Raw genomic sequence first — 14382 nt, forward strand, 5'->3', positions numbered from 1 at the left:
TTAAAGATTAAACAAAAATATTTACACTAGTCCAATGAAAACTTGTGTTAAGTAATTATAATCACTTTTTAGTGCTCCTTTAAATTTTATAGGGAGAAAAAAAAGTTTAAATATACAATTACCTGATTTATACTATTTTAGTTACCATAAATGACTACACTATAATTACTTGATCAGGATCTGCAATAGATTAATCGTCACTCGTAAAAAATGTACATTACGTTTATTATCGGTCTGTGCGACTTTTCAAGTTGATTACAAACGTGTGTCTATTTATATGCATGTATTCTTGTATTAATGTGTGTATGCGTACGTACATATGAAAAAGATGGTTTTAAAATATTAGAGAAAAGCGAAACGGAAAACTGCTCTCACAGCTATTTTCGTTAGCTCGATTGAATTACTTTCTTGGATTACGGCTGGCTCGATGATGCACAAAACTGAACGATACGTGTTCGTTAAATTAATATTATTAGTCTGGCGATCATGATAATAAACACCATGCGATATTGGCTGTGACAGTACAATACAAACTAAAATCTACTTCAAACCTCACCTCTTAACAATGGAGGTCATTTTTATTTTTATTTTTATTTTAATGCATATATACACGGCGAACAAAAAAAAATCTTAACAAGTGCAATCAATTAATTTTTTCGACCTCGGGATTCGACGATTTTACAATCAATATGACAAGTATTCCACATTCCTACTACTAAATATCAACATTTATACATTATACAACCAAATACCCTCACTAATAAATTCCAAACAATTTCTTTCCCATTTTATTTTCTTCAATTTCTTCAATTTCTCGCTAAAAAAAATCCAATCTGTAATGTGAGAGATTTTATTGAGGAATTACCTGTGCAGGACCTTGCACGGGACCTTGCGCAAGATCATGCGTGACCTTGAGCTGGAAAATGTACATGACCTTGCGCAGGACAACCCAACAAAGTTCCAATAGGGCATTCCTTCTTAACCACCTCGAGAACTCTGCATACATAACCTCAAACCAAGAAAGTTTGATAGAAGCAAGAAATTGTAAATTATGTCTTAAAAAACCAACATTTGAGCTACTGTTTATTATGATTTTTAAGTTTTTTTTTTCTGGCTTTTATTAACCGTTCTGTAGTTTGAGGTTATGTGAGGGGTTGAGAGTCCACAAAGCGAATATTTTAAAATTGATCAAGCAAATTTCGGAATTCGGAAAGCAATTATTATAGCTCATCTACATTCCCTCGAACACTTACTATCAGCTGCAAAAATACTGAGGCAGAGTCTCGGATCACGTTTGAAATTATAAGAAAGACTCTTTCTTTATTTAGCAGCCGGTTTTTTAAACAATACTGTTACCTAGCAATTACTAGAGCTGTCATGTTTTATTATATTTATTCCACTCATTCTTCCATATCTGTCAACCCTCAACGTGTTTTTAGTTTAGCAATCGTAGACTCCACCAAAAATAAAGTTTGAAATTGAAGAATGTATCCTGGCTTGAACATAACCTCAAACTTGCTGAACATTTAAAAGAATATTAAAAAAAAGGAGAACTGCTGTAAATTTTCCTGAGTTGCAAAAAAGATCTCAGTATATTATAAAAATATACTAAATATATTTCAAGTCAGTTGGCAGCAGCCTATCTTTAATTTATTTTGTTAATTGCTCCCCAAGTTTGAGGTTGTGTTGGCCTACAGTACATACTTAAACTTCAAAGAAACTTGAAATATTTGAGACTTTATATAATCAAATTGAAATATAGATTTCAATTTCAAGGTTGTCTTATTTAAAAATGATTTTTTAGATTAGATATTCTCTTCAATTTCCACGTTTTCAAATTTTTTTCAAGTTTGATGAAACCCAAACTCATTGTCAGCCACACAAACACTCTGACGTTATTTCTTCTCAAAGAGAATCCAACAGTCCTCAGTAAAATAATCTATTTTCCTGAAATCCTCGCAACCGGCACTTGAACTTCATATTAACCCCGGGGTCGCAGGAAGGATTTACTAGCACATAATTAATAAACTAGGCGCACGAGACCTTGCGTAAACCAACGCACGAGACCTTGCGCCGGACAACCCAACTTTTCAAAGTGCCTAGAGAGGGGAAAAAAATCTCGCTAAAAGGGATGGCACGGTTCCTTAAAAACGACGAGAGGAGACAATTGTGTTGACTACGCAAAGAAATTCCGTCAGTCGAAAGAGCAAATCTTAAATTATTTTTTTATTTACAAATGTCTACTGATGGCGATTCTGAGGTCTTGCTTGACATTGCACTAAATAAATTGTTTGCAGTCGCTCAAAATCGTCACGATGATAATGGCCGCATTTCTCGCCTCGATCACAAGAGTCCTGCAAAATTGGGTGATCATTAGAAAATCGTCGTACAAATCTGTGAGCACAATCACCATCTGCAAATCGTGCCGCGTCTGTCATTACGCTTAAAATAAATGAGATATAATATAAAATTATAAAAATATTAACAAATGTACATCGTGCTAGAAACGAAGTAGAGGTTCGAAAATGCAACGAACAAAACATTTATTGCAGCGATAATAATTGAGCGATTCTTTAACTTTTACAATAGCTTTGACCGTGCGCAATCCAAGATTGCTTTTAGTCATTTAAAAGCTGTGCGCGCGACGCGATTTACGTACTTTAAATTAACAAAGTAAATATAACTTTAAAAGAGCGTACGATTTGGCAAAGACGACCTCAAATTCGAGCCATTATTTATCACAAATACTTAAAATGACTCGATACACAAAGGAATATCAACATCCAAATCGCTAAGGGACTAAACGTATTTCGAATATCGCCAAAGAGAAAGACACCTCTAATGCCTTTTAGAGGACTAAAATAGAACAAGCGATCTTGGAAATTATACCTACTGGACGTGAATCAATAAACTTCTAATTTCACTCTGGCTAAACAATTAAAATAAACGCCCAAGATCTCACGAGAAAATTGACATAAACAAAACAAGAAACTTTACTGGGTCTGCAGAGCGAAAAGAAAGTTTCTGCTTACAAGTGACAACGCACATGACCTTGCGCAAGACAACTCACGTGACCTTGAGTAGAAAAACGCACATGGCCTTGCGCAAGACAACGCACTGGACCTTGCGCAGTGTCGTTTATTCAGATTAATGCACATGCGCCAAGATTGATTTGAGCTCCGCGTGTTGCAAACGTCAACTTTTTTCTCGCTCTAGAGACAAACAATTGTAATTTTCACATGTATATGAGAAATAAAATATCGTGTGCAACATATGAGGAGATGGTCCTTACCACTTAAACTCCCGCAAACTTTTTATGAGACTTGCACCGATTTTACTGATAAAACGTTTTTCTGATATTTGTGTAATATAATATATTACGTAAATTACGTAAATGGGCGAATAAATAAGAAACGCTTGTTGCGTTAACTTGCCTCGCAGATAAAATGATCGCTGGGACAACCCTGATTTCCTGAGGATACGTTCTTAGGCGAAGGCAGGGAGCAGGATAGTGTATTTATATAGTAATTGTATTGTCACGAAGCGATGAGAGACGAGAGTGACTTGTATAAAAAATTGTGCGAATCGAAGGGGCATTCACATGTTGTAGGCGACGTAAATTGGATCGAGTTGATCCGCGAGGAAGCCGTCGCGAAGGTGCATTCGCTGCTTTTCGCCGCGAGAATTGATGGGAACGACGCCGGGATCGACGACGACAACGACACCGACCACGAGATGATGCTCCTCGAGAACGGCGCTTGTCACGAGAGCGACGAGGTCCAATGCCTCACTTTCACTCCCATCCAATTCTACAACCACGACGAGTAGATTGGTCCACGTGAAAACGGCACTGAAAGCAGATAAAAAAAACATGTTTTTTAAGTGGATTAGATTTTTTTATTTCTTTTTGCATTGTTACATATTTAAAATCCTTCCTACCAAAGAGTGTGGGGGGGGGGGGGAGGAGGGATTTTTTTTATTTTCCCTGACCATTAATATTTAAAGATCCGACAATTTCAGATTAGAATTGAAAAGTTTCAAATGTGTTTATCTATTTCAACCGAATAAGATAACTTAACTACCATGAAAAGATGATTTTTCAAACCAAATAAACGACTTTTCAACCAAATTTAAATGTACAAAACAAAATAATAAAATTCTCAATAAAACTACTTTATTTTTTAACCGCACAGTTGAATTTTTCAACCTACAAAAAGAATTTTCAACAAAACAATCGAATTTTTTAACCAAAAATATTAAACTTCAAATGAAAACAGTTGCATTTTGAATCAAATAGTTAAATTTTCGAGCTAAAAAGTCGTATATTTTAGGAAACAGTTGACTTGTAAACCGGAAAAGATGAATTTTCACAACAACAAAATTTCAATCCAGGAAGATGAATTTTTAATCAAATATTTTCAACTCACAAAGATCACTCTTTAACCAAATTATGAACATTTTCAATAAAAAAAAAATAAATAAATAAACTTCTACAAAAACCGTTTCATTTTCAATTAAATAGTTGAATTTTCGAGCTTAAATCCGCATTTTTGAGGAAACAATTTATTTTTAAGCTGGAAAAGATGAATTTTAAACTAACAAAAGTTAAAGATGAATTTGTGACCAGATAGTTAAATTTTCATACCACAATGATGAATTTGAACCAAATGGTCAAATTTTCGAATAAAAAATATTAAACTTAAAAAAAAAGTTAGTAATAAATAAATAGTTATATATAACAGCAACAAAATTTTCAACTAAATAGTTAAATTTTCGAACAGAGTTTAATTTTCAACAAAATAATTAGGTTTTCCACAAAATTGTTGATTTTTCAACTAATTAGTTGAATTTTCCACCCACGACGATGAATTTTCAACAAAATATGTAAAAGTAGCATTTTTTTACAAAAAATGATGACATTAAAAGAAAGAGATAAATTTGTAAATAAAAAAGGCGAATTTTCCACAAAATGCATGAATTTTCAAACAATTTTCGAAAAAAAAAAACATTTTAACCAAAAAGATTAATTTCCTACCAAACAAGATAAATTTACGATAAAAAATGGAATATTGAAATTTTCATTTTAAAACAATGCATTTTTAAATTAAAAAAATGACTTTTTAGGAAAATAATTCAGTTTTCAACCAAAAAAGATAAATTTTCAAACGAGAACTATAATTTTCTACAAATTAAACTTTTAATTTTTAAAAGAAAAGCTTCACTTTCAAACAAGTTTAGTTGGATTCCCACCCAAAGAAACAAATTTTTCTACCAAAATAGTTTAATTTTGATTGAAAAAAAACAACTAATTTTCAAAATATCAGTTGACTTTTCAACAACAGAATAATTTTCAACAAAATAGTTAAACTCTCAAGCAGAAAGACGAATGTTCAAACAAAAACAGTAATAATCAACTAAATTGTTTAATTTTCAACCAGGAACATGCATTTTTAAACAAGAAGATTAATTTTATACCAGAAGAGACGAATTTTCAATCACAAGGTTGAATTTTCAACTAAAAAAATTTATTTACAAAAAACAACTCTAGATTACTCTAGATTACAAACGGATTACTCCAAATTATATGAATTGAAAGTGGATTACTCCGAATTATATGTATTAAAAGTGTATTACTTTAGGTTCTAATGGATTACCTGGAGTAAAAGTAGATTACCCTGGATTACAAGTGTATTACTCCCAATTATATGTATTACAAGCATATTACTTCAGATTCTATATGGATTACCCTTGAGTGAAAGTGGATTAGTCTGGATTACAAGTGTATTACTCCAAATTATATGAAAAATATGTATTACTTCAGATTCTACATGGATTACCCTGGAGAAAAGTGGATTACAAGTGTATTACTCCAAATTGTATGGATTACAAGTGGGATTACAAGATGATTACCTCAAATTGTATGGATTACAAGTGTATTGCTTCAAATTCTTTATGGATTACGCTGGAGTAAAAATGTATTACTCTGGATTACAAGTGTATTACTTCAGATTACACATGAATTACCCTGGAGTAAAAGTGTATTACTCTGGATTAAAAGTGTATCAGTCCAAATTATATGAAAAATATGTATTACTTCAGATTCTACATGGACTACCCTGAAATTAAAGTGGATTACAATTGTATTACTCCAAATTATATGGATTACAAGTGTATTACTTGAGATTCTATATGGATTACTCCAAATTAAATAGATTACAAGCGTTTTAATTCAGATTCTATATGGATTATCCTGGAATAAAAGCGGATTGCAAGTTGATTAATCCAAATATAATGGATTACAACTGTATTTCTTCAGATTCTTTATGGATTGCGCTGGAGTAAAAGTGAATTACTTGGATTACAAGTTTATTACTCCAAATGATATGGATTACAATTGTATTACTTTAGATTATACATGGATTGCCCTAGAGTAAAAGTGTATTACTCTGGATTACAAGTGTATTACTCCAAATTATATGAAAAAATATGTAGTACTTCAGATTCTATATGAATTACCCTGAAGTTAAAGTGGATTACAAGTGTATTACTCCAAATTATATGGATTACAACTGCATTACTTCAGATTCTATATGGATTTCTCCAAATTTTATGGATTACAAGTGTATTACTTCAGATTCTATATGGATTACCCTGGAGTAAAAGTGGATTACAAGTTGATTACACCAAATCGTATGGATTACAAGCGTATTACTTCAGATTCGATATGGAATACGCTGGAGTAAAAGTGGATTACAAGTGTATTACTCCAAATTATATTGGTTACAAGTGTATTACCTCAGATTCTATATGGATACCCTGGAGTAAAAGTAGATTACCCCGGATTACAAGTGTATTACTCCAAACTATATTTAAAATATGGATTACAAATGTATTACTTCATATTTTAGATGGATTACCCTGAACTAAAAGTGTATTACTCTGGATTAAAAGTGGATTACTCCAAATTACATGGATTTCAAGTGTATTACCTCAGATTCTAAAAAGATTATTCTGGATTACATGGATTGCAAGCGTATTATTTCAGATTCTAGGTGGATTACTTCAAATTATATGGATTACAAATGTATCACTTCAGATTCTAGACAGATTGCCCTGGAGTACAAGTTGATTATCCGGGATTACTCCAAATTATATGGATTACAAGTGTATCACTTCAGTTTCTAGGCGGATTACCCTGAAGTACAAGTAGATTACTCTGGATTACAAGTGGTTTACTTCGAATTGCATACATTACAAGTGGATTACTCCGAATTATATCATTTTCAAGTGGATTTATCTGGATAGTGTGTGGATTACCGTGAGTGAAATTGAGTTTCGCCTCATTAGAAAGGCGATATTACCTTGAACTTGAAGTTTAATGTCACAGGAGCAATGAGACTTACCGCAAGATAAAGTAAGGAAATATCTCTTACATAACAAGAAAAACAACAACAACAATCTCCTATCTTGCACTCGCCGCAAATCATAATAATGCGTAAGTGAATGACGATATGGATGAAATGCAATAATTATGATATGATCAGTTATATCGCGTTTCAGTCTCGAGCCACTCGGTCAATGTCGGATTGATAAAACAAAAATAGAAAAGGTAAATTTATTCAACCAGAAATAAATGATAAAACATTCAGTACAAAATTATGCATAAACACGTCATGAAATCGGAGCACAGTCGGAGAGAATGCACTTTTTTCGTTCAAAAGTCCAGAGTCTTAAATTTTGGTCCGATTTTGATTTTTTTTTAGTTAAAGTTCATGAAATTCTGAAGAGCTTGACGCTCCGAGCTTTTGTCTCCTCTATTTATTTATTAATAATTTTTTCATTTAAAGTATGGAAAAACTGAAAATTTTTACATAACAATTTTTTACGCTTATAAACAAATTTTATAAACAAGTTAGTGAATAGTCTAATTATAAGTAAAAAAAAATCTGTTTGCTAAAAGCGCTTCATTTGAATGTAGGAATGACACTTAATTACAAAACTAATTGAAGAGTTTACAATAAGCATTGTTATAAACAATTCTTGTGGCAAAATATTAAAATTTGAGATTTTTTCAAATTATAATTTCCTTCAATCGCCAGAACGACTTCAGGTATTCCTTAAATAATAAATATTTATTAAAATTTGATAAAACATAATAATTTAGATGTTTATAAACAAATTAGATATTAGGAATATCCGTATCCATTCTAGTGATTAAAGAGAATTAAAATTTGATAAAACTTTAAATTTGAATATTTTGTGTCGAGAATTATTATAACAATGTTTATTGTTAATTTCTCAAATATTTTTGTGACTAGCAGTCATTCGTCCAACAGCTTAAAACATTTTCAGTGAAAATTGTTTATAACAATTTTTAGCATAAACTTTTAAATTATTTTTGTAATTAAATGTCACTAAAGATAAATTTAAGATAATATAAAGTTTTTCTGATCAGTTATTAGAGTGTAAAAAACTGTTACGTACAAAATTTCAGTTTTTCCATATTTTAAGTGAAAAAATTATTGATAAAAAAATAGAGATGACAAAAGTTCGGAGCGTCAAGCTCTTTAGAATCTAATGAAGATTAATTTTAAAAAAATTTTAAATCGGACAAAAATTGAAGGTACTGGACGTCTTTGAACGAAAAAAGTGCATTTCCTCCCACAGTGCGGGATCTTGCGTAGGAAAATACGCACCGGACCTTGCGTACGAAAACATGTCGGAATGATAAAACAAAAACAGAAAAGGTACATTTATTTTACCAGAAATGAATGACAAAGCATTTCAGTTCGAAATTACGTACAAACAGGACTTGCAATCTGGTCCTCAAATCTACCGTAGTACGGCAACAATTTTGTTAAACAAATTTCTTTTTGGTTTGTAAATCCAAGAATTTTGGTAAAAATTTAATCTGTTTCAAGATTTGCTCAATATTTGCCCCCAGTCATAGTGGTGAAAGGGGGCGAGAAGTGGAAGTAACATCCTCATTTTCCGATCAAGCCCTTGCGTAGGACAACGCACTAGACCTTGCGCAGGACAACGCACGTGACCTTGCATACTATCGGCTATTCATATTGATTCAGTGCAGCGTGATATATGAATATATTTCATATGAGTATTTTGGTAGAAATTTCGTCGGTTTTGGTGAAAAAAGCAACTATTTTGTTGAAAATTAGTCTGTTTTGGTCCAAGATTTAAATATTTTGTTACAAATTCGACTTTTTTTATAAAGTTGAACTATTTTGTTCAAAAATCATTCTTTTTGGTTGAAAACTAACATTATTCTTCAAAATTCAACAATTTTATAGATATATTTTTTTTCTTTCCTAACTATTAAACTATTTTTTATATGATAGTTCCACTCTTTTGTTAAAAAGTGTTCTTTTTGGTTTGAAAATTCCACATTTTTGGTAGAAATTTCATCGGTTTTGGTAAAAAATTCTACTGTTTTGTTGAAAATTAACCTGTTTTTGCCAAAGATTTTAAACTGAAAGGATGAATATTTAACATGGAATACTTGAATTTTTAACCGAAAAGAACAATTTTTAAACAAAACGATTAACTTTCAATGAGAAAAAAATATTTTCTACCAAAAAAGTAGATTTTTTTACAGAAATACGTGAATTTACAACAAAATAAATCAAGTATAAGTTTAGAAAGACGAATTTATATCAAAATTGTTCAATTTTAAACTAGAAAAAGTCAATTTTCCACCCAAAATGGGATTGTTAAATTTTCAGTTGAAAAAATTAACTTTCAATCGAACAAATAAATTGTTGAATTGTTGAGCTTTATGTCTACCAAAAAGATAAATTTTCAACCAAGAAGATTAATTTTCTACGAAAAGACAAATTTTCCAGAAATTACAGGAATTTTTGAAAAAATATATATTTTCAGCCAAACACTTGAATTTTTATCCAAAAAAGAAAACGTTTTAACAAGAAATAGAATAATTGATTTTTCCGTTAAAAATTTCATTCTTGCCCAAAAAAAAAATCGGATTTTCATAAAAATGGTTCAATTTTCAGTCAAAAAATTCCTTTTCATTTAAAGAAAACACAAGTGTTTAATCAAATAGTTTATTTTCAACCAGAGAAATGAGTTTTTAATAAAAAATATGAATATTCAATAAAAAAATTAATTTTTAACAAAAGCGTTTACTTTTCAACCAAGTAAATTGATTTATACCCTAAAAGAAAATTTTTCAACTAAAATGATAAATATTTAACTGTAGTACTTGAATTTTTAACCGAAAAGAATAATTTTTAAATAAGACGATTAACTTTCAATCATAAAAAACCATTTTCTACCAAAAAATGCGACTTTTAAACAAAATACGTGAATTTTCATCGAAATAAATAAATTTTCAATTTAAAAAGACATATTTACACCCAAACTGTTCAATTTTAAACTAGAAAAAGTTCATTTTTCACCCAAAATGGAACGGTAAAATTTACAGTTGAAAAAATTACCTTTCAAACAAACAAATAAATTTTTAACTAAAATGATGAATCTTCAACTGGAATAGACAGATTTTATACCTACCAAAAAGATAAATTAATAACCAAAAAGATTAATTTTCTACGGAAAAAGACCAATTTTCCATAAATTACATGAATTTTTGAAAAAACAGTTTAACTTTTAAATAAAAAATATCAATTTTCAACCGAATACATGAATTTTCATCCAGGAAAGATAAAACTTCAACTAAAAATATAATAATTGAATTTTCGGTTAAAAATTTCATTCTTGCCTAAAAAAAAAATCGCATTTTCATCAAAATGGTTCAATTTTCAGACAAAAAATGACTTTTTATTTAAAGGAAAAACAAGTGAATCTTCATTAAAAAATTAATTTTCAAGAAGAGAGTTTAACTTTCATCGAAGTAAATTTATTTCTAACCTACAATATAAATTTTTAACTGAAATAATGAATATTTAACTGCAATACTTTAATTTTCAATTAAAAATAAGAATTTTGAAACAATGAGATTAGCATTTAAAGAAAAAAATAATAATTTTCAACCAAAAAAGTCGACTTTCTATTAAAAAAAAGTAGTTTCTTTAAAACAAAATACGTGCATTTTTATTGAAATAAATGAATTTTCAATTTAAAAAGACAAATTTATATCCAAATGATTAAATATCGAACTAGAAAAGGTCAATTTTGGACAAGAAATAAATTTTCTACTGGAATAGTTAAATTTTTAGTTGAAAAATTGATTTTCAACAAAGTAGTTACATTTTTAAAAACAGAAATTTTCAATTAAAATGATGAATCTTCCAACAACAAAAATTAATTTTTAAAACAGAGTTTTGCTTTTAAGTGTGAGTAGGTGAATTTTCAAGAAAAAAATGCAAATTCCCAACGAAAAATGTCCAAAAAAAAATTATATTATAATTCATAAATAGTTCCTCTTCGAAATACTACTTCTACTCTAAAAACTACTTAAAGCATTTTATTTTTCTAAACTTCGGAAGTTTTAATTATTTTAAGATAGTTGTCGTGTCAAAAGTCAGATATCTGAAAAAAATAGTTTTTCTATGATTTTAGGAATCAAAACACTATAACTGATGTCATTTTAAATAAAAAAAAACTTTTTTTTATAAAAAACTTTAAAATGCACAACAACAAAAAACATTAATTTTAACAATTTAATTTTTTCTGGCCGTCGCTTCTTACCAATTTTTGAAAAATGAATATATTTTAATAAATTCCAGCTTATTTTTTTTCGGGAAAACATTCTCTGCAAGTCTACTTTTTCCAATTTTCAAAGTAAGTTTTTCTATAAGTGAAACAGTCAGAACAATTTTTTGTTAAGAAAAAAAATGGTTAAACAAATAATTATCATTTAAGATTGTTTAGTTATTTTAAAAATCGGAAACAGTAGACTTGTAGAGAATGTTTTTCTGGAAAAAATAAGCCGTCATTTATCAAAATGCAATCATTTTTCAAAAATTGGTAAGAAGCGTCGGTCAGAAAAATTTAATTTAAAAAAACATGATTTTTCATGAAAAAATAATGTGGTTTATTGGAAATTGCATCAGTTGTAATATTTTGATTCTTAAAATCATAGAAAAAATTCCGCATCCCAAGGGAAATTATATTTCTTTATCGAGAATGAGAATATAACCGAGAAATAAATTCTCTGAGAATTTATGAGAATCACAAAATTTATTTTAACTAATAGAAAATTGCATTTTTTCCTTCAGTTGAAATTTCAACTCTTTTTTTTAAATTTTGTCTTTTTTATTTTAAAGTTTACCTGCTTTAGCAGAAATTAAATCCTTTTTTTTTAATAAAATTACAACTTTTTTGTTAGAAATTAAGCCATTATACTATTTTCTTGAAAAATTAACTCTCGTAGAAAATTTACTTTTTGTTCAAAATTTATATTTTGGTGTTGAAAAATGAACTGAAATATTTTCTGGGTGAAAGTTCCACTTATAAAAAAAAATATTTTTTTTTTTATTACAAATTCATCTCTTTTGGTACGAAATTGATCTTTTTTGGATAGAAATGCAACTATTTGGTAGAGAATTCAACAATTTTGTTAAAAATTCATTCTTTTGGTTGAAAAAATTCAATTTTTGATTTTACTGAGTTAACTGGAATCTGTTTTGGATGAAAACTCAACTTTTTTTGCAATAAAAAAATTCTTCTGTTTTAAGATAAATCTCATATTTTAAGATAAAAATGCAACCATTTGCTAGAGAATTCAACAATTTTGTTAAAAAGTCATTCTTTTTGGTTAAAAATTGGTCTTTTTGGATTGAAAATTCCATTTTTTTTTGTAGAAAATTATTTCTTGCAAAAAATGCATAGTTTGATTGTGAAAACTCGACTAAAATCTTTTTCATAAGAAAATTCAACTGTTTTTTTGCAAATTTATCTTTTTGATTTAAAACTTCTTTTGTTATAGAAGAAATTTCATTTTTTGTATGAAAATGCAACTTTTTGGTTAAAAATCGTTCTTCTTTGTTTGATAATTCAACTATTTTGTTTAAAACATTTGGTTGAATCGCTTTGGTAAGAAATTTATTTTTTTGTTAAAGATTTATATTTTAAGTTGAAAAGTTATCTCGTTGGTTAAAAGTTTAATTATCTTGCAGAAAATTAATATTTTTAAATTGAAAATTCAACTTCTTGAGTCAAAGTTAAACTACCCTGTAAAATTTTTTTTTATGAAGGCTTATGTCTGGTTGAAAATTTAACTCTTTAGTGGAAAACAATTCTTTTTTGTTTGTTTAGAATTCATTTTTTAACAGAAAATGGAACTTTTACATTTTTTAAGATTAATATTTTTTAGTTAAAATTCGGGTATTTTTTTTGTAAAAAAAATTATTTTTTAGTTTTAAATTTCCTTTTTTTTCATAAAAACGCAACAGTTTCATGGAAAATTAATTTTTTGTTGATAAATCATATTTTTTGTTTGAAAACTGAATATTTGTAAAGAAAATTTGTCTTCTGGCTTGAAGGTTCAATAATTTAGATAAACTGTTATTTATTTTTTGAGTGAAAAATCTTTATTTGTTGCAAATTCGTCTTTTTAGTTTTAAAATTCTTTTTTTTTGTTGTATAAATTTAATTCTTTTTTTATTAAAATATAAACTATGACAATATGTCTTTTTAGGTTTAAAATTTGACTATGATGTTAAAAATTCAATTATTTTGTTTAAAATTCCAGTATTTTGTTAAAGAGTTATCTTTTAAAGTAGAAAAAACTTCTCTTTTTTTTTGTTTGAAATGAATTAATACCTAACAGTGTTAACTAATTAATGAGCTACTGCTGTGCATATTTTAAATTCCTGAATATGTTTGAGCTAGAAAATAATTTATATTTAACCGCTGATATAACCTGAAAAAATACAAATATTGCTAAAAAATCATAAATTCTCTTAAATTCTCCTAAATTCTGTCATATTCTCGGTTGTATAACCTGAACTTAAATTCTCGGTAATTTAAGAACTCTATCCATCACTGTCCGAAAATAAAAACGATAATTATTTTTACTCACATGTCCTGCAACTGTAGATAAAGTATAAATTACTTTTTGCAATTGACAAAAATTACTAAAATAATGAAAACTTGGAATTTGTCTGCGATCAGAAGTAAATTCCCGGCTTTTTAATGAAATTCCCGGTCATTTTCCGATCAAGTCGTCACCCTGGGAAATGAGGGATAGGAAAGTAGTGCAAATGATTAGACATTATGGAAAAAGGGCAGTGCGGGTGAGGGGAATTTATGGTTGAGGGGAATTATGGGTGAGGGGAATAAAAGTATGGCTTCGGGGAATTATAGCTATTATGGTATTATTTTCAGGCATTCACATTAACTTGATTATTGGACGTTCAAAAGGTTTTTTAATATGATTTTAATCTT

General features: G+C 28.7%; 1 protein-coding gene across 1 annotated transcript in view; it reads right to left on the reverse strand.

Annotated features, from left to right (window-relative positions):
* Nucleotides 1–204: 204 nt before the first annotated feature.
* The window catches only part of LOC117175912 (disco-interacting protein 2), a 132678-nt gene continuing 118500 nt past the window's right edge, over nt 205–14382 (reverse strand). The window contains exon 14 of the mRNA XM_033365754.1: nt 205–3850. Within this exon, the coding sequence (XP_033221645.1) occupies nt 3598–3850 (253 nt within the window). The 3' untranslated portion in view covers nt 205–3597. The remainder of the gene's footprint in view (nt 3851–14382) is intronic.

Source organism: Belonocnema kinseyi, chromosome 7 (assembly GCF_010883055.1).
Source record: "Belonocnema kinseyi isolate 2016_QV_RU_SX_M_011 chromosome 7, B_treatae_v1, whole genome shotgun sequence".
Classification (NCBI taxonomy): domain Eukaryota; kingdom Metazoa; phylum Arthropoda; class Insecta; order Hymenoptera; family Cynipidae; genus Belonocnema; species Belonocnema kinseyi.